This window comes from Trichechus manatus, unplaced genomic scaffold (genome assembly GCF_000243295.1).
Source record: "Trichechus manatus latirostris isolate Lorelei unplaced genomic scaffold, TriManLat1.0 scaffold00081, whole genome shotgun sequence".
Taxonomy (NCBI): domain Eukaryota; kingdom Metazoa; phylum Chordata; class Mammalia; order Sirenia; family Trichechidae; genus Trichechus; species Trichechus manatus.
Genome location: NW_004444017.1, coordinates 592,934 through 613,010, shown reverse-complemented (window position 1 = coordinate 613,010; position 20,077 = coordinate 592,934). Strand labels below are relative to the sequence as shown.

Genomic DNA, 20,077 nt, shown 5'->3' with positions numbered 1-20,077 from the left:
GTAGAGTTATTCAGTGCCAGGTATTCAGGGGACAGGAAGAGAAGGAAGGTATAGAGAGACGAGAAACTGAGTAATGAAGAAAGATAAAAAGGGAAAAATAGGGAAAAGAAAACAAAACAAATGATAATAATAAAGAAGAACAAGAAAAGCCCCCAAAAAAACAGAAAAAAAAAAACCATGAAAAAAGAAATGCGCTCAGGGATCTGTCTGCACATCTGCGCAAGCTGAGGGGGTAGGTCCCAAGTCGCGTAGCACTGCCTGGCCAGAACAGGCTCCCAACTCGAGAAAAGAAAAAGAAAACAAACAAACAATTCAAAACAAACAAACAAAAAAACGAAAAAAAGCCCCAGGATCCCACCAGCGTGGCAGCATAGACCAGGAAGCAGTTCCACACTCTAATGGAGCTCTGCAGCCCCTTAGGAAGAAGCAAAGATGACACACGGAGCCAGGTATTTGAGCGAAAGGATGGGGAGGTGGTGAGAGGTAAGGAAGAAATCAAAAGAAGTGGAAAAAAGCAACACCAGCAGCCAACAAATGGCACTCAGGGATTCGGCCACTGCGGGCAGGTGGAATCCAAGCAGCCGGTGCTTCCCAGCCAATAGACTGTGGCTGTGGGAAGCAGAGAAGGCCGAGCGGGGTGAAGAAGGGTGGAGGGTGGGAAAGCGTATATCTCCAGTTACTGGTTGTTCTGTCTCCTGCTGGAAGCTCCGTGAAGCTGCTTTCTCGTACCACCTATTTGCTGGTCTCTGATAGGAGTCCAGGATGGTAGATCTGCACTGCGTTAGGTGATAGGGGACCTCTGCATGAATCTCTCCTCGCTCTCTGTTCTCTGTCAGTTTCTCACTCCATTTGGTGCTTGGGTGAGTTCTTTATCTCTTCATTTGATGTTTTAGGGTTTCAGGATTGCTGTTTTCTCTGTTTGGCTGGTTTTTCAGATCTTTGCTGTGGAGGGACTGCATGGTGCTTCTGCTTAGAGTGCCATGTTGCCTTAAGTCCCCTTGGTAAAGTCTTTTGATGAACAAAAGTTTCTAATTTTTATGAGGTCCCATTGATTTATTTTGTCTTTTGCTGTTTGTACTTTTGTTATTGTATTAACTAATCCATTGTTAAAAGCTAGATCCACATTTTCTTCTACGAAGTTTATGGTTTTAGTTTGCACATTTAGGTCCTTAATCCATTTTGAATTTGTTTTTCTGTACGGTGTAAGGCATGGATCCTGTTTCATTTTTCTGTATGTGGAAATCCAGTTTTCTCACCACTATTTATTGAAGAGGATTTTCTTTCCCCATCGAATGAACTTAGCACCCTTGTCAAAAATCAGTTGACCATAGATGTGAGGATTTATTTCTGGGCTGTCAATTCTATTCCATTGGTCTATGTGTCTATTGATATACCAGTACCAAGCTTTTTTGATTACTGTAGCTGTATAATATGCTTTAAAAACAGGATTTTTTAGTTTTAAATAATGGCATGGATATTTCCTGGATTGTAAAAGCAGTATATGTTCACATAAAAAGGTTGGAAAATAAAGGCACTTCACAATTGAGTAAAAGAACCCTGGTGGAGCAGCAGTTAAGTGCTTGGCTGCTAGCCAAAAGGTTGGCAGTTTGAACCCACCCAGTCACTCCATGGGAGAAAGAGCCGGCGATCTGGTTCCATAAAGATTACAGCCAAGAAAACCCCATGGGGCAGTTCTACTCTGTCACATGGGGTTGCTATGAGTAGGAATTGACTTGATGGCACCCAAAAACAATACTGTTGAGTACAGGATGTTTAGGGACCTCGGAGAGCTGTGGTTAAACACAAAAAGGAGTCCTGATTAGGGCCCTGTTGGCTTCCTGTGAGGCTTTGCTTTCTTATCTGCCGCCCCCTCCGTAGGGCCTTCTCCAGCCACTGTCTAGTGCCCAAGTCCTAAACAGTACAGGAATCACCACCTATGCTGTGTATACCTATGAACAAAATCACTTTTTTTACATAGGTGATTATACATTTGAATACAGAGCTCAGGACTATTAGAGATTCCTCTTATGTTGGCTCAGAGGTCGGTGAGGGTATCTCAGAACAATGCCATGAAGCTGTCAGTCTTAAAGGAAAAATTCAGTTTTGCCGTTTGTTAGGATGGGAGATCACACCCTCTTCTTCCTGCCTCCTGGGGATGCTATGGTAGAATGAAGTGTTGTTATGGGGTATGCTGTGTGTCTCTTGAGTAAGCTGCTGGAAAAAACAAGCAATCAGCAAATTCATGAACTTGTATAGCATATTGGTGTCTGAGAATGGGAGGTGAATGTGCAGAGACATAGAAGCCACCAGCCACTGGGGTGGCCTGGTCGAGCCTGGGGCACCTGGAGTCCTGAGCTAGTAGTATCTGGTGTGAGCTGCCTCCTCTCTTTAGCCCAGGTTGCTGCTGTATAAATACAGTTTTCTGTGTGTGCCATGATGTAACAAAGGTTGAGAAGGACTGTTCTGGAGCAGTGGCTCTTGACCTTGGTTTCCAAAAGGATCAAAGTCATATTCAAGACACACTCCCAGGGGCACATGAATGCATCTTAGAAACAGCTGGGACTTTGGGAGGTCACATCTTTCCCAACCCCCATTCCATGTACATTTCTTACAGATGCTCAGCAGGTCTGCCTTGACACTTCAATGATGGCAGCTTACGACCTCACAAGACCCCCGTTCCATTTTATAACTGGGCTAAGATTTAGAAAATCCTCTCTTTTATTGAACCAGAAGCTTTGGCCTGATTCTGTCCTTTGGGCCATGTAGAATAAATTTATACTATGCCATAAGAGACAGCCCTCTGACATTGTTCACCTTCCCTACAGGTTTTTGTTTGTTTTAATAGACTTTATTTTTTTTAAAACAGTTTTAGGTTTACAGAAAAATTGAACATAGGTTTCATATATTCCTATCCACACCTCGTACCCAATTTTCCCTATTTTTAATATAAAAACCAGTTGCCATCATGTCAGCTCTGACTCATAGTGACCCTATTATGTCAGAGTAGAACAGTACTCCATAAAGTTTTCAATGGCTAATTTTTTAGACGTAGATCACCAGGCCTTTCTTCCAAGACACCTCTGGGTGGATTGAAACCACCAACCTTTCTGCTAACAGCTAAGTGCGTTACCGTTTGCTTGCACCACCCAGGGACTAGGTTAATGAATCAATATTGATATGTTATTATTAACTAGCATCTATATTTTATTTTTATTATTCAGATTTCCTTAGTTTTTACCTAATGTTCTTTTTCTGTTCCAGGATCTCATCCAGGTTACCACATTACATTTAGTTGTCGCGTCTCCTTAGGCTCCTCTTGGCTGTGACATTTTCTCATACTTTCCCTGTTTTTGATGACCTTGAGGAATACCTGTTAGGTGTTTTGTAGATTGCCCCTCTGTTGGAATTTATCTGATGTTTTTTCTCATGATTAGACTGTGGTTATGGGTTTTGGGAGGAAGACCACATAAAGTACCATTTTCATCATATCTCTTCAGGAGTATGTAATACCAACAGGGTTTATGACTGTTGATGTTGACCTTGATTGCCTGGAAGTAATGTTTATACAGTTTCTCCACTATAAAGTTACTGTTTTTTTTACCCTTTCTATACTGTACGTTTTAGAAGGAAGACACTATGCACAGCCCACACTTAAGGCGTAGGGATTTATTCTCCCCCTTCTTCAGGATGGAGCTGTTGTTGTTGTGTGCCATCTAATCAATTTTGACTCATAGCGACCCTATAGGACAGAATAGAACTGCCCCATAGGGTTTCCTAGGCTGTAATCTTCATGGGAACAGATTGCCAAGTCTTTTCTCCCATGGAGCCTCTGTTGGGCTCAAACTGCTGACCTTTTGGTTAGCAGCCAAGCATTTAACCATTGTGCCACCAGAGCTCCTTTAGGATGGAGTATCTACACACTTTCTTGGAATTCTTCTGCATTGGATATTTGTCTTTTCTCCTTCATTTATTAATTTATTCAATCATTTATTTAGATCCATATGTACTGAAGAATATTTATTTTATATTTTGAGTTATAATTCAATACTATTTTATTTATTTGTTGCTCAAATTATTACAGCTTTAGCGTTTATGGGCTCTTTCAGTTTGCTCCTGTGCCCATTTGACATACTCCCATCAATGGGTTTTGTTTTAGTACTTTTTTACTTTCTGTTACTACAAATGTTCTAGACACATCTTGTGTATTTTCTGCCGTAGTCCTAGAATCAGCTGTTTCTTCTAGGAACATTTGTGCCTTTTACTGGTGAGTGGTATTAGAAACCACCATCTGGGTGCTAGGTGTACTTGTTGCTATTGGGATATAGTTTCTTTTAGGCCCTCTCAGTTGACAGAGAAAAGAAATATTTGTGTGTATACAACTTGTATACACATACATGTATAAATATTTCTATAGGTAGCCATCTGTATCTACAGTAAGCTAAGCATGAGTTCTTACTGATGTCTCCAACTCTAATCCATTACCACATGGGTCACTCTAGCCTCCTTCCCTTACTGATTTGTAAATTTCCACTCCAACAGTGAGAAATCTGGCTCCCACCATCCACCATCCATTTATTTAATTGTTAAATTCCAGTATACATGTGTAGCAGTATCAGAATTGTTAACCTCCCAGAAGTTTTCTTTTTTCTCAGATTAAACATCCTCAACTCCTTTAATCATTTTAGGCACCACACTATCATGCATATCTTCTACCAATTCTGAGCCCATGGTTTTCCTGTATCATTTAGTCTGTTGTATAGATGAGGAAAATGAACTTTGAGAAGTGAAGGAAATAATAATAATAATAGCAAACACTTATCCTTAGCATATGCAAGCACTGCTTTAAGTCTTTTATATGTACTAACTCATTTAATAGTTACAAAAACCCTATGAGGTTTTTTTATATATGTATATTATCCCCATATTACATATGAGGAAAGGTTAATAACTTGCATAAGATCAAACAACAAATGAGTAGTGGAGCTGGAATTTAAAACCAAAGGAGTCTGGCTCCAGAGTCCATACCTATGAGCACTATTTTATGCCACACTGCTGCTAGAGGGATCTTTCTGAAACACTGCTTTGTACATATGACTCCCTGCCTTACAAACTGTCAGTGGTTCACTATTGTCCATAGGCTAAAGACCAGTTAGCTTAGCATTAAGTACTTTCCAGAGTCCACAATCCATGTTCTGCTGCAGCTCAACCAACATGACCAGCAAAGATCGCTAGAGCACGCCTGGATACTTTTGCTTCACATAATTAGCATGCTCTCTGCCCTTCCTCCCAGCTAAAGCCCATACCAAAACCCACCTCTTCCAAGAAGCTCCAAAACGACAGCCAGGTCCTGCATGTAGCACATCTTAGCCAATCAAATTGGCTTGGTTCAAGGCCATGGCCCATACTCTATAAAGTTCCCTTGCCCTAAGACCACCTCCCTATCAGAAGGTCAACATTGACTATTCTAAATATTCCCATCATTATAGCTCTGTAGAGTGCTTGGCTGATTCTGGGTGATATTAGGTTGAAGTGTTGTGCCCAGATCCTATTCCAGTGTGGCCAGTTGCACTGAGATTTACAGAGGTAGGTCTGGCCCCAGCTGGGTCAGCTTTGGATAAATGTCCTTCAGTTCAGTTCCCTGGTGGGACAGTGGGGAGCTGGAAGGAGGACCCCTAATTTCTGCTTCGAAGAGCAGAACCTAGATTCAAGCTGTAGCCTGTTGTTCACCAAACTTTAGTCATTCTAGTGCTACCTTTATGATTTTTGCCACATCTGCACTGTACTCACACTTCACTTTTTTTACTTAAATTTTAGTCTCTCCTAAATAATAATAATCACAAAATTACAGCTTTATGGTGCTAGTTACAGTTTTTCAAATGGGTGTTATAATAAATTCATAACAATTAAATGACTTTATCTATATACTCTACACAATTAACTCACCTACCTCTATGGTGCATTCACAACACTTCAGGACACACTGCTCTAGTGTTTTGGTCTTCCCCTCCCCACTCCTTTGTAGATGTGAGGTCTCTTCTGATCAGGGCACTGGTTTCAGGCTGGGCTCCTATATTCTGAGTCACTCCAAGTGAACACTCTAAGGGTGAAAAGAATTCCTTGGGCAAGTTCTTTGAGCATTATCTTCTCTTTAGCAGGAGCAGTTCTGCTTTTACCTCTTTCCATGTCTGGGGGTTTCATATAAGATTTGGTTTGAAGAAAGGCTTATATGGAGAAGAAGTGTGAAAGTCATAGGACAAGTCAATTAAGAATGAACCCTGGTCGAAAGTTCATTGGGTCTTCCTTAATTCATGTATTCACTCAGTACTTCTTTGAGATTCTCATAGTTATTCCTTGCTTTGAGGTCAAGAAAGCTGACTTCGTGGGTATCTTTATTATAATGGAACAAAATTAATGTCTGTGTGACTTGGGGTGAAGCCATGCCAAGCATTATACCAGTTCTCTTGCACTTGATCCAGGTTGAGAGTAAACCTTTGATTCAAGCCCAGAAGCCACCTTCTAAGGTCAAGAACCTCAGAATGACCCAATTCTTGCATAAGGTAGAAAGTGAGACTTAGTGCCTTTCGTCTAGGAGAGAATGGGGTGGGGGGGGGGATGTGTGTGGCTAGGACAGCTTTTAAAAGGCAATTTTGGTCAACTCAACAAAACATATTCCATCTACATCACTACGCCTCATCACAGAATTTTAAATGTGTCTATTAATTCTCACACTACCTCTCCCCTCACCAACATAAATACATACATAAAAAATTGAAATAAAGCAATAAAGGCAAGGGACAGTCTGAGTACTTGAAATGACTAATTCAAGTCAATAAAGTGGCATAGAGGAAATGAGAGTTTCTGTTGCAGCAAGGAAGAGTTGTATGTGACAGGAAGGACTTCCTCACGTTAGGGTGGTAAGATTTTGGAATGATAATATAATGGCTAACATTTATGAAATACTCTACATAGATTACCTCACAAAAGCCCCATGAGGTAGTCCCATTTTTGCCCCCATGGTAGTGATGAGATAATTGAAGCTTAAAGAGAGAGGCTAGGTGACCTGTCCAAGGTCCACAGTTAGTAAGTGGTAGAGCAGGAATTCAAATCCAGAGCCCATCTTCCTGACCACTCTGCTGCCCTGGAATCTGCATTTCTCTCCAAGAACTTTTGGAATAAGTTTAGGCCTGGATTTGAGTCAGGCCTCCTTTGCTGTGAGGAGGGGGCTGGAAGAAATGACCTCCTGGAGATATCTTCTTGCCTGAGGCTTCTGTAACATATCCAATTTCTCATTCTGTAGAACACAAACACCAACATTACTTCATTCCCTTTTGTGGACACCAAGGGAAAGAAGAACATGGTCAACTTCCCACGTATCAACAATAAAGTCCTGCTGAAGCCATCCTTGCTGTATCAGGTGAATATGGGGCTGTGAAAGGCAGGGGAAGGACCTGGTTTCAGGCCAGAACCAAGTTTAGAAAGGCAATCCAGGATGGTGGGGAAAGCACAGCATCAGCTGAAGAGTTGGGTTCTCGTCGTCTCTCACTGTTCACAATGAGTGCAAACTTGAGGAAATAAGTCATTGGCCTTCTCTTAACCTTGATTTCTTTATCTGCAAAATGGGCTCTCTATTGGATTGTGTTGAGGCCTCACTGAAAAAAGGAGAGATGAAGTGCTTGATACGTAAATGGTGGACACATACAAAACATTTGTTCTCCTCTCATGCCCCCTACCTTTTGGTGTGAGGACCAAATGAGATAATATGTGAGGAAGTGCCAAAAGAGGTGTTATACACACATAAGTTCAAGTTTATGTACCCTGAGCAAGTCACTTTATCTAGGTGGGAATTGGTCTTCTCCAAAGCAGAGGTAAGAAACCATTCCCTTCTCTTCCTACAGTAAGATGTCACTGGGGTTGCCAACTGAATACTATAATTTACATGGGTCTCCCAGAGAATAGTATGATCATCAGTCAGGTACTGCTTTTGGGAGAAAGATTAAGAAAACCCACTGTCTCATAATTACTGTTGTCTCCCTATAAAGGAAGAGGGAAAGAGGCTGGCTGGATGTGGGTGTTTGTGGTCAAAGAAATCGTTTATGACCCTGAGGAGAAAGCCTAAGTAGCCGTTTATTACAAATCTCTTTCCCTGGACAGGAGAACCAAACTCACAGTCAGGTATCAGCCTGTGAGCTTAAGCCTTCAGAAATACTTTCCCACTCCAGCATTAAAACCCAAGATCCCAAGCCTGAGGAGAAACCACCAAGGAAGCACAAAGTGCCTCTGACAGCTGCAGGTATGGCTTTGGGTGCAGTGGCTGGGTCTGATGGGAGTGGGTATAGATGGTTGAGCTTCATAGAGTCATAGCATATTAAGATTTCAAAAGAGCATCTATTATGCGCCCACATTATCCAGTACTCAGAGCACTTCTACAATAGCTTTGCCTTTGATCATCTCTCCCCTTCTTAAACAATCTCAGTAACTACCCACAAGGAAATAACTTCAGTTCTGAGCAAGTTCTGCCTTGTACAGAGCTGATCTCTGCCTCCCTGCTATCTTTAGAAGGAGCTCTGGTGACACAATGGTTAAGCACTCAGCTGCTAACTGAAAGGTTTGGCAGTTCAAACCCACCCAGTGGCTTTGTGGGAGAAAGAACTGGTGATCTGTTCCCATAAAGGTTACAGCCTTATGGGGCAGTTCTGCACTGTCACATGGAATCGCTATGAGTTGAAATCAACTCAATGATACCTAACAACAACACTATCTTTAGGCCCTGAGTCTGTCCTCTGGGCAAAGAGCATGTCTTATCCAACTTATACATGCCTGCCCTTCACATATATGAAGACAGAGGTTGTGTTTCCCAGATGTCTTTTTTTCTCCTGGTAGTTCCTTCTTCAACTCTTTAGCAGTTTGTCAAATCATGTGGTACAGCCCTCCCTCAATCTTGTTCCTCTGCTCTGAGCACTCTACCCTGTGTTGTCTTAGTTACCTAGAGCTGCCATAACAAAAGATACCACAAAGTGGGTGGCTTTAAAGAACAGAAATGTATTTTCTCACAGTTCTGGAAGTTTAAGTTCAAATCAGGGACTCAGCCATGTCAGATCCTTCTGTGGGCCTCTCTCCTTGTTTCAGTTGACTGTTGGCAATCCTTGGTGTTCCTTTGTTGCTAATAGATACATCTGCCTCTGTTGTCACATGGCATCTCCTTCCTGTGTGTCTGTGACTATTCTCTTTTTGTAAGACATCACTCAGAAGGGATTAGGTTTAGAACTCACCCTACTCCAGTATGATCTCATTAACATAACAAAAGAAAACTCTTATTTCCTAACAGGATAACTGCAACATAACTTTTTGGGGACACAATTCAGTCCATAACAAGTATATATTTCTGTGTCTCTCTGAAGTTGTGAATTTCACCCCACATCCCAAAGCACCAGACCCCTGATGTATTTGGGCCAGTATAAAATAGAGAAGTACTAACACCCATTCCTTCCCTGTAGTCTGAGATACTCACTGGCTCAGCTGAAGACCTGAGTGGCAGTACCTCCTGGGCTTTCAAAGTCACATTGATGTTACCTACCTGGTCCCTGAAGACATTAGAGTTTGCAGACCTTCTCAGGATAGCCTGTCTGTTTGTGTAGCCTATGTCATGGATTGAATTGTGTTCCCCAAAAATATCTGTCAACTTGGCTGGGTCATGATTCACGGTACTGTATGATTGTGTAATCTGATGTGATTTCCTTATGTGTTGTAAACTCTATCACTATGATGAGGTTATATGTGATCTCCTTATGTGTTATAAATTCTGTCACTGTGATGAGGTCATATTGATGAGGTTTACAAGATTAGATAGTGTCTTAATGCAATCTCTTTTGAGATATAAAAGAGAGAAGTGAGCAGAGACACATGGGAACCTCATACCTCCAAGAAAGCAGTGCCAGGAGGAGAGCATGTCCTTTGGACCTGAGGTTCCTGCGCAGAGAAGTTCCCAGACCAAGGAAAGACTGATGCATTACAATGACCTTTCTCCAGAGCCAAGAGAGAGAGAAAGCCTTCTCCTGGAGCTGATGCCCTGAATTTGGACTTGTAGCCTACCGGACTGTGAGAGAATAAACTTCTCTTGGATAAAGCCATCGACTTGTGGTATTCCTGTTAGAGCAGCACTAGATGACTAAGACAGCCTAATACCACATTAACTTTAGTAAACCCCACCTCCCCTACATACTATTGTTGACACTAAGTTTACTCTTGAATTTTTTTACCCGTGCTGCTGTAACCATAACTCTTTGAGGACTGAATTTTGCCTTTTCTTTTGTGTTTTCTTTCTAATTTGTTGAAATCAAACATAAGACTTTAACATTTATCCTTGTTAAATTTTCTTCCCGTGAGATTCAACATGCCTGGTCCTTAGTGAACCGCCTGGTTGAGGAGGGGGCTGGCTGGCTCAGGAACTAGAAGGGATGCCACCACCTGCACCCTGGGAAAATCCCCATGCTGCCTCCACTTAACTGACACCTGCAATGCTTTTCACACAGAGGCCCTAAAGTTTTTTAAGAACCAGCTGTCTCCATATGAGCAAAATGAAATCCTGGGCTACACAGAGCTATGGTTCCTGGGGCTTGAAGCTGAGAAGCTCAACATGGCTTCAGAGAAATTCAGCAAGACAAGTTTTGATGATGAACATGGCTCCTATATGAAGGTGATGGGGGAGTGGCTTATGGTAACCACAGGGGGCTTGGGACTTGGGGATAAGAGATAGTCAAGAAAGGAAAAAACTGAGGAGTATTTTAAGCACTTGGTGATGATATATCTGGGGCTAGGAATCCTGAAGGATTCTAGTAGGTGATAAACTAAAGGAATATAGTGTTTAAAAATGGGGAAACACGCACTTAATGTGCAAAATATTCTCCTAACAGGACACTAATTCTCTCCAAGAGTATTTGGGGTAAGAGGTTTGCATGCTGGGTGAACTCCTACAGGCTTTCCTCCCATACATCCCTGGACCGGTTGGAAAAGGCTGAAGTATGGAATAAAATGCAGTCTCCCTAATGTTCCTTTTTTTGTTTCCTCCAAAGAAGCCCATGCATGGAACCTTCTCCATTTTATGATAGATGTTATTTTCCCCACAGATAAAATAAGTTTTTTCTCTGTAGTCCCTTGACTACCTTCAGTTTTCTGAAGATAGACCCTAATGACTCCTCCTCTTCCCCTTCTGAATGTACCTTAGGGGTTCCCCAGGATCCTGCCTTTTCCCAGCCTGAAGGAGAAATCTGGGCAGTGATCTGTGTCCCTTCCGCTTCAGGACCACTTTTGAGGACCTCTAGATTATATAATGCTTAGTCCCCTGGGCTTGTGGGCTGTCAGGAGTTTCCTCTTCTGGACATTTCCTTACAACTTCATTAGTTTCTTAGGAGATAGAATAAGTCTTTAATGGCTTCATAGAAGAGGAAGTTTTTCTTAACACCGAGGGCACTGTTTATCAAGCTTTGCTGTGCATATGAATCTCCTGGGGCTCTTGATAACATACAGATTCTTATTCAGCAGGTCTGGGGTGGGGCCCAAGATTTTGCATTTCTAACAAGCTCCTAGGTGATACCAATGCTGCTAGTCCATGGACCACACTTTGAGAAGCAATCATTTAGAGTTTTTTTGCACATGGCTCCCATCGAGAGAGCCGTGGTTCTCAACCATTTTTAGCTCAAGCATCCATTTGGGAGTCTGATAAAAGCTATAGATTCTTGCTCCAGAAAAGGCACCCTGAACATCCACACAATTTCAGGGGATTAATGCTTCCTTGGTTAAGAATCCTCAACATAAACTTTACCTCCAATTCAGCCAGACATCCTCAACCCCCCACCCCTACCCTACCTGGGCCTAGATGCCCTGGGAAATTTCCTAAGGATGTTGGCACTACCTTTAAGTTACTTCACTGGGACTTAATCCCCAGTCTCAGATCTTTGAGAGCTGTGTTTTTGATGGGGGCTAGGGGATAATATGCGCTCTCTGCAGGATGGGATCTCCTCCCTTTTACATTCTGATACACATGCAGATAAATAATGCACATAGCCAAATACCCAAACAAGCAACACAGCTGCATTCTCACATTTATTTTGTCAGCAGATGTTAATTCAGTACGTATTTATTGAGCACCTGTCATGTGCTTGGGCATCTGCTGGACTCTGGAAATATAAAAAGAACTATCAAAAATGAGTGAGACAGGGCCCTTGCCCTCAGGTTATCACAGTCAATGCCAAAGTTGACATGTGAGCAAGTAATTATGATACAACCAAACTGGTGGTGTGTAGAAGGTATGTACAAATGCTGGGGAAACACACATGTACCTTCACAAACAGGTGTGCCAGAACCTGTTCCTTGTCCTTTCCCCATGCACTCTACTGGCAGACCTTTACCAGTAGATGAACCCATATTATCAGTAAAGTTGTATGTGTACATATTCATGGACATGATTCCTCCTGTACTCACAGATTCCCACCACACAATCACAAACATATCCTGAGGACTTGTACACAAACACTTATCCTTCACCTCTCCCAAAGTCATGAGTATAACACTAGGAATTAGAGATTACCAGAATTGGAAGACCTTAGGGATCATCTTATCCAGATCCCTCGTTTACAGATGAGAGCCCTGCAGCTCAGAATGGGCAAGTAGCTCGACTGAGGCCACCCAGATAAAGTCCTCTTAGTCTAAAACTTCCTATGGCTTTGCTTAAACATCTGGTCCCTGGTTTCCAGCACAAGGAAAAATACGGATGTCTCTGGCTCTTGGAAAATAGAAGGAAGGAGGGTCTAAGTCTGTACTGCTAACAGCAGGGTAGGGTTAAATCTGGATAAGTCAAAAGGAGAACCAGATCTGCCCAGAAAGGGGAGTACCTTTCTATGATTAATGGAGACACATCCAGGGTCTGAAGTGCAACTTCCCCCAAACTAGAGTTGTTAACCAATTGCATTCAAGAATCTTGGAATGTCCAAACTAGAAGGGATCTTCAGGGCCACCCTGTATAACCTTTTTACTTTACTTTACTGTAACACATGCTGAGAACTAGAACCTGACTTTCACAAAGACCATCCAGTGTTCTTTGCACTGCCTGACATAAGGCAGAGTTTGTGGGACTTTCCCTGGCACCACATGCAATATCTGGGTAGTCTGGCATCTGGATACCAACCTAACCATAGTCATAGTGTTGAGATGAGAGTGGGACTTGCACTAGTGCCCACTGCAGTTCAGGCAGTTTCCCCAGGGGTCAGCCATGAGCTGGGGATGGTATCCAGGGGCCCCAGTGTCTGGGCAGCTCTAGAGCCCATGGTTCTGCTTCTCACCCCTGGCCTGGCTTCTGCAGGTCCTGCATGACCACATTGCCTACCGCTACGAGGTTCTGGAGATGATCGGGAAAGGGTCCTTTGGACAGGTGGCCAAGTGCTTGGATCACAAAAACAATGAATTGGTGGCCCTGAAAATCATCAGGAACAAGAAGAGGTGTGGCTTGGCGGATGGTCTAGGCCATAGAGGAGGGACTGTATGACTCTTGCCGCTTCATAATGCCAACTCCTCCTGACTCTGCCTCTTTCTGTGAAATTCGTCTTCCTTTTCCTCTTTTTCTCTCTACCTATATGACTCCAAGATGGGGCAAAAAGTAGGCAAGGATATAGAATTTCTAGTGCTTTCTGCCACCCCCAGGCAGTCTTGTTGGGATCATGGGGAGGGGCTAAGGAAATGGGCTAACTGCTGCAGTATGACATAACATCTATGTTTTCTGTCCCTGTTCCTCACCCTCCTTGCCCCTGTCTTTCACCCTCCCTGCCCGTGTCCAATCACCTCAGATTTCACCACCAGGCCCTGGTAGAGCTGAAGATTCTGGAAGCTCTCAGAAGGAAGGACAAAGACAATACCTACAATGTGGTGCACATGAAGGACTTCTTCTACTTCCGCAATCACCTCTGTATCACCTTTGAACTCCTGGGGTCAGCTACTTTCTCTTTTTAATTCATTGTCTTTTGAAAAGGTACTTAAGTGACAGAAGAGAAACTTTGAGGTCAGACACTAGATTTTTCTGAATGTGAAGATTTAATGACTACAATGGGCTCAACAGCCACTTAGTTATCTAGAAGGCCCAGGAGTAAGGTGTCTGGGACCAAAAACTGCCCATCTCTAAAAACTGCCCATCTCTCCCCATCTCTCATCTTCAGTCATGCCTGTCACCTGCCAGCATACCTATGATGCACTGCCCAGGTGCTGGGCACTGAACTGGGTGACATAACCCAAACCAGGCCCCTGCCCTCAAGAGCTAAACTGAAATACGTTGAGAAGGACTTTTATTTGCTACCATATCCCCCACTCATTGGCTTCTCAACCCCATGGCAGAGATTGTCACCCAAGGGAGCAGGCAGCTGGCTGCTCAGAATGGGAAAGCCTTTGATTTTGAACAAACAAGGACCAGGGCAGATATTTGAATAAGAGATCAGAATCTGACTTAAATAGATTGACATTGCCTGGCAGAATACAGTCATGAGCTGCATAATGTCCATTTGGGCAGTGTACGACTGCATATACTTCTGTGGTCCCATAAAGTTATAACAGAGTTCAGAAATCCCGATCAGAGAACAGGACATAGAGAACATAACTGAACAAAGCCAACACAATAGCTTCCTGCATGCAACATGTGTATCTCCTGCCTCTCGTATACAAACTGATTGTGTATAATGGTACAGTACATATATAACCTGTAATACATGTGCCTTGATAGTCATAATAAACACCTGTGTTACTGGCTTATGTATGTACTGTACTGTACTTTCTATTATTATTTTAACGTGAACTTTCCCTACTTACAATTTAAAAAGTTTACTGTATAACACTGTATGCTTCAGCTTGTAGGCAGCATCCAATCTTGTGTTTGCACAATGTCCAAATCACATAACGTCCTATTTCACAGAACATATTGTGGATGTTCAGCGATGCATGACTGTACTAGAAGGGACATGCTAATTGGAAGGGCTAATTCTGTTGTGTTTCCCTCTGAGAAGACAGTCTGATGCAATTTAAATAAAGCCAGAAACCCAGAATGCATTTATCCAAGGAGAATGATCAGGGGCTCTCAGAAGCTCAGTGTTATTGGATTCACTGGGCTGGCAGCTTGTGGTCCCATGACACCACTGCGAATGGTGAGATCTAGGAACTAGCTAAATTTGAGTCAGAAATTAGCCTCTCCTCACCATCTCTGATAATTATAAAATATGCTTCACTCTCCAATATGCAGAGGTGGATTATCTTCCCTGCAGCCAAGTGGACAACCCAGGCTGCCTTTCTTGGCTATCAATCACAGAGCACAGTTAGGATACCATTTACTTAAAAGAGCTCTGAGAGGTCAGGAGAGGCAAGTATATGTCTTCAGTCGTATGGAGGGAGAATCTAAAGCCCAGAGAGGTTGGGGCATTGCCTAGGGTCACACAGCTAGTCAGGATCGGACCAGAGCCAAGTCCCTCACATCTCCATTATACCCCTCAAGAATTAATGGCCTCCTAAGTACTGCCAGGGTTAGAGAAGGCTTAGAGATAGAAGATTAAGAGAAACCAGGAAGAGGTTGATGCAGAGTTGTTTCTGGGTGATTACTGCTCTTTCCCTCCTCTCCTCGTCTTACAGTTATCACAGAGGTTGCAAACTGGTAGCCCACAGATAAATGTTTTTGTTTGGGTCATGCACCTTTTTAAAATGGTTTGTGTTAGTTTCCGACATTTGTAAGTCAGTGGATTTCATATAATAGAGCAGACTCTCTGGCTCACTAGAAAATATAGGATGATCTGGCAAGAATGAGCCCTCATTCCTGCAAAGTGACAGCTGGGATCAAGCAGCCAGACTCACTTTAGATGGGGTGAGGTTTCTCTGTTGTGCCTCAGCCCCCATCTCCCACTCTCCTGTTCCCTCACCTATCAGTGACCTGAATTCTATAAGACAACCATTCATGTTTGGCAAGTAGAGGGCCAGCAAGGGTGAGGGAGACCCTCAGTGAGATGGATTGGCACGATAGCTTCAATGATAGACTCAAACATGCTGATGACCATGAGGATGATGCAAGACTGAGCAACATTTCATTCTATTATACATAAGGTTGCCATGAGTTGGAGTCGACTCAACGGCATCTATCTGTCTATCTGTCTGTCTGTCTGTCCATCTGTCCACCCATCCATCCATCCGTCCGTCCGTCCATCCATCTGTCCATCCAGTCTGGGAAGGAATGGCTGCTTAGTTGAGTAACTGGTAGCTTCCTGGATCCCTTCCAAGGGTCTGAAGAACTATGAATATTTCAGAAGTTTGGTCCAGCCTTTTAACACCCATATGCCGGAGGAAGTAATTAAGTCCTCTTTTCACGTAAGAAATGAGGGGACATCTGAGAGGCCAGCACAGCTGAGCTTCACCTTGGGTTCACCATGAATCCAAGGGAATGTTGAGTTTATTAGACACTACAGCCCTGCCTCCTGGTCTCAGGCATGCCTACTACCAGAGGGAACCAGATGGTATGGGATTGTTTGCAGGTTCAAACCCAACACTATACTTTTTACACGGATCACTTCACTTTCTCTCTCTTTCCCAGGATCAACTTGTACGAGTTGATGAAGAATAATAGCTTTCAAGGCTTTAGTCTGTCAATAGTTCGGCGTTTCACCCTCTCTGTTTTGAAGTGCTTACAAATGCTTTATGTAGAGAAAATCATTCACTGTGATCTCAAGCCTGTGAGTATAACCTTGGTCTTGCTATGGGGGCTGGTCCACATCCTCAGGAACTGCTTATCCTATTCCATTCCCCAGGGGTAACTGGAACAGGCATCATGACCAGGGTTTTCAGGGTAGAAACCAAATCAGGCATCTTTATATGCTTTGTAAGCTGAGTAAGGTGCTGTGAAGACTAAGGTACAATAACTGGGAAAGGGAAGAGAGAGATACTTGGTATAATTGAGGAAGATGGGAACAAGAAGATCTGACAGCTTCTCTATAAAAGGCCTGGGGATGGGTGGATTGAGGGGAGGGAGGTGTGTGTCTTGAGCATCGAGATGTGTAGTGAGAAGTCCTGGGAGTATATGGATTTACCCTTTTGTACCCTTTCTTAGTGAGAAAATATCAAGTTATGTGTATTCCTTAGGAGTTCTGCCTGGGGACCTCAAGATCTTCCTGGTCTGCTCTGCAGAGATGTGTGTCATGCAGGCAGGTGGATCACTCTACTCTTCTAAACCCATACTATATCCACTCTACTCTGAGTTGGTTCCAGGGTACAACAAATCCCTGACCACTTTCTCTATCCCAAATGGGTATGCCTTTCCTACATATCTTGCTAATATTCTTCATTGTTGTTAGTTGCTGTCAGGTCAAGTCCAACTCATGGCTGTGCATGCAGAGTAGAACTGCTCCATAGGGTTTCCAATGCTATGACATTTTGGGAGTAGATCTCCAGGACTGTTTCCTGAGGCACCTCTGGGTGGGTTTGAACTGCAAACTTTTGGGCTAGTATTCGAGCACTTAACCATTTGTGCCACCCAGGGACTCCTCATATTCTATACTTACCCCTATTATTGGACAGATTGCTTTGTGTAGGAATTGTTTATCTATCTGTATCTGCCACTGGAATGCAAGCTCCCTCAAGGTCAGAAACCACGTCTTCTCATCATTATATTCTCAGGACCTAACATGATACCTGGTCATGGTAATGACAGGCAATAAGTACATGCTTGTTAAATGAGTTAATGATTACAAATGTGAGGAAGTAATACCGGGAGGTGCTGACCCTCAGAGATATGTAAATATCCCTTAGTTTTATTTACTGCCTTCTACCAAACCCCCAAATTGTTAAAAAAAAAAAAAAAAAGTTTTAGAAACTAACTCATTGGGTAAAGTTGGGATGTTTTTACAACAAAGATTGTCAAGATAGGGATTTTCTCTTGGGACTGTATGGTAAAGGCTCACAAGGATAGTGGTGCATTGATCTAGTCTCCACATCCAAATTCTTAATCCTCAGCTTTGTAGCTCAAAGGGCCCCAACACCCCTGGTCTTTGTGCTGATGCTCAGCAAGCAAATTCACAAGACACTTGGCAGCCAAAATACCAGGTAGCAGATTACCTTGAGAAATAAAACAATCAGACTGGAATATACGTGCCCCTCTAGGGAAGTATACATGGAAGTCATGCAACCAGGAGAATGTTTGGTGTGGATTCAAGAGTCAGGCAATTATTCTTGTGGACTTAATGGTCAGTATTGATGAGCCATGACTGCCTGATGCATCCACCCGCTCTGTAGAGCTATTTCTGACACTATGTTGAGAAGACCAGCACCATCTAGTTAAAGAACTTTTCATTTGAGAAGAGCTAGAGACACACTGGAAATTCTTGCTCTTTGAAAGGCCCTTTTAAGACTTTTACTCATCATCCTCTTTCAGTTAACACAAGAATTCTTTAGAAAAAGTATTATGGACTCAGTTTGCACTTTCTTAGTTTGTGGTGTGAGAGGCTTCAGACCAGGCTTGTTATGCCATATCTAGAATGCTGGGGTACTCAGTAAGTGATCATGTAGTCAATCCACCTGATATTAAAAAAAACCCATTGCCGTCGAGTCGATTCCGACTCATAGCGACCCTATAGGACAGAGTAGAACTGCCCTGTAGGGTTTCCAAGGAGCAGCTGGTAGATTCCAGCTGTGAACCTTTTGATTAGCAGCTGAGCTCTTAACCACTGTGCCACCAGAGCTCCCCATCTGATATTGAGACCCTTGAAAACATGATTAGAACTTTATTCTTCCAGTCCTAGTCAGTCCACTCCCAGACTTTGAGAGGAGAACCCAGAGCTCTGCCTTCTTATCTATGACTCTGCTGAAACACCTGGATACTCAGATTCTGCATTCTGAATGATTTCCCAAAGTCAACATAAAAATCAGAAATCCCAGTCAAATTGCCTTTTTGTTTGTTTGACTCCCTACTGTCACAGCAGTATATCAGCAGGGACATTTAATGGAATGTCAAAAAATTTTATTCAATGGTATTTTTAAGGTCTTATGCTAGCAAGACATAGAGCAGGTGCCAAGGAAGATAAAAGTAAGCCCACAATTTTCAGGAGTTGTAATCTACTTGGGGAAAGAGAGAATATATATAAAAGAAACACTGCAAAGTGGTGAATACTGGGTCCAAAGAAGAGGAACAGACCACAAGTGGAATGCGAAGTCAGAGGAAAGGGAGGATGATGGGATTTGGAGAAGATGTGGAAGGAGGCCACCTGGAAGTGGTAGCATTTTGAGTGAATTAAGCCCTGGAGGATGGTGAGCATTTGGGTAAGTAGAGAGACCAGGGCTGGGGCAACATTGCTACAACTTGACATCTGTCTGTCCTTTTCTCTCTAGGAGAATATAGTGCTATACCAAAAGGGCCAAGTCTCAGTTAAAGTTATTGACTTTGGATCAAGCTGTTATGAACACCAGAAAGGTAGGTCTCAATCCAGTCCCTTTGTCTGAATTTTCCTATTGAATTTCTCTCCCTTACTGAAACAAATACTTCACACATGAGGTCATCTGGGCTGTAGTCTGGGCTCAGCCATAAAAATTGCCAGTATGATTTTGAACAAGGTGCTTCACCTCTCTGAGTCTCAGTTTTCTCATCTATAAAGTGAGAAGATTGAACTAAAGTATCTTAACGATCCTTTGAAGCTCTCATATTCTGTGGATATGGAACTACCCAAGAGTGTTGGGTCTCAAAACTAGGTGTGCTTCAGAATCACTTGACGGCTCTGAAAAATTACTGTTTCCAAGGCCTCGCTCCATATATACTGAATCCAATTTTCTGAGAGTACCCAGGAATCTGCACTTAAGAAAACTTAGCCACTCTAAACATAGCCAATTGCCCTAGGTTCACTAGGCTTTATACTTTTTTCAAACTAGAAATCAGAAAGTAGCCCTGGAGAACATTCACACAGCCTTCACTGAACATCAATTTAATAGTCTGTTCCTTTGGCTTTTATCAGTGTTTGATGTAGAGAACACATTCCAGTCCACAAATATTTATTGAGTACCTGGTATATGCCAGTTACTGTCA

The 20,077-nt window shown here is 42.8% G+C and overlaps 1 protein-coding gene across 1 annotated transcript in view; it reads left to right on the top strand.

The window, feature by feature from the left end:
• The window catches only part of DYRK4 (dual specificity tyrosine phosphorylation regulated kinase 4), a 52,678-nt gene that overhangs the window by 19,359 nt on the left and 13,242 nt on the right, over positions 1 to 20,077 (top strand). The window contains exons 3-9 of the mRNA XM_012556936.2: positions 7,298 to 7,414; positions 8,152 to 8,290; positions 10,530 to 10,693; positions 13,355 to 13,491; positions 13,836 to 13,976; positions 16,604 to 16,742; positions 19,390 to 19,471. Of these exons, the coding sequence (XP_012412390.2) occupies positions 7,298 to 7,414; positions 8,152 to 8,290; positions 10,530 to 10,693; positions 13,355 to 13,491; positions 13,836 to 13,976; positions 16,604 to 16,742; positions 19,390 to 19,471 (919 nt within the window). The remainder of the gene's footprint in view (positions 1 to 7,297; positions 7,415 to 8,151; positions 8,291 to 10,529; positions 10,694 to 13,354; positions 13,492 to 13,835; positions 13,977 to 16,603; positions 16,743 to 19,389; positions 19,472 to 20,077) is intronic.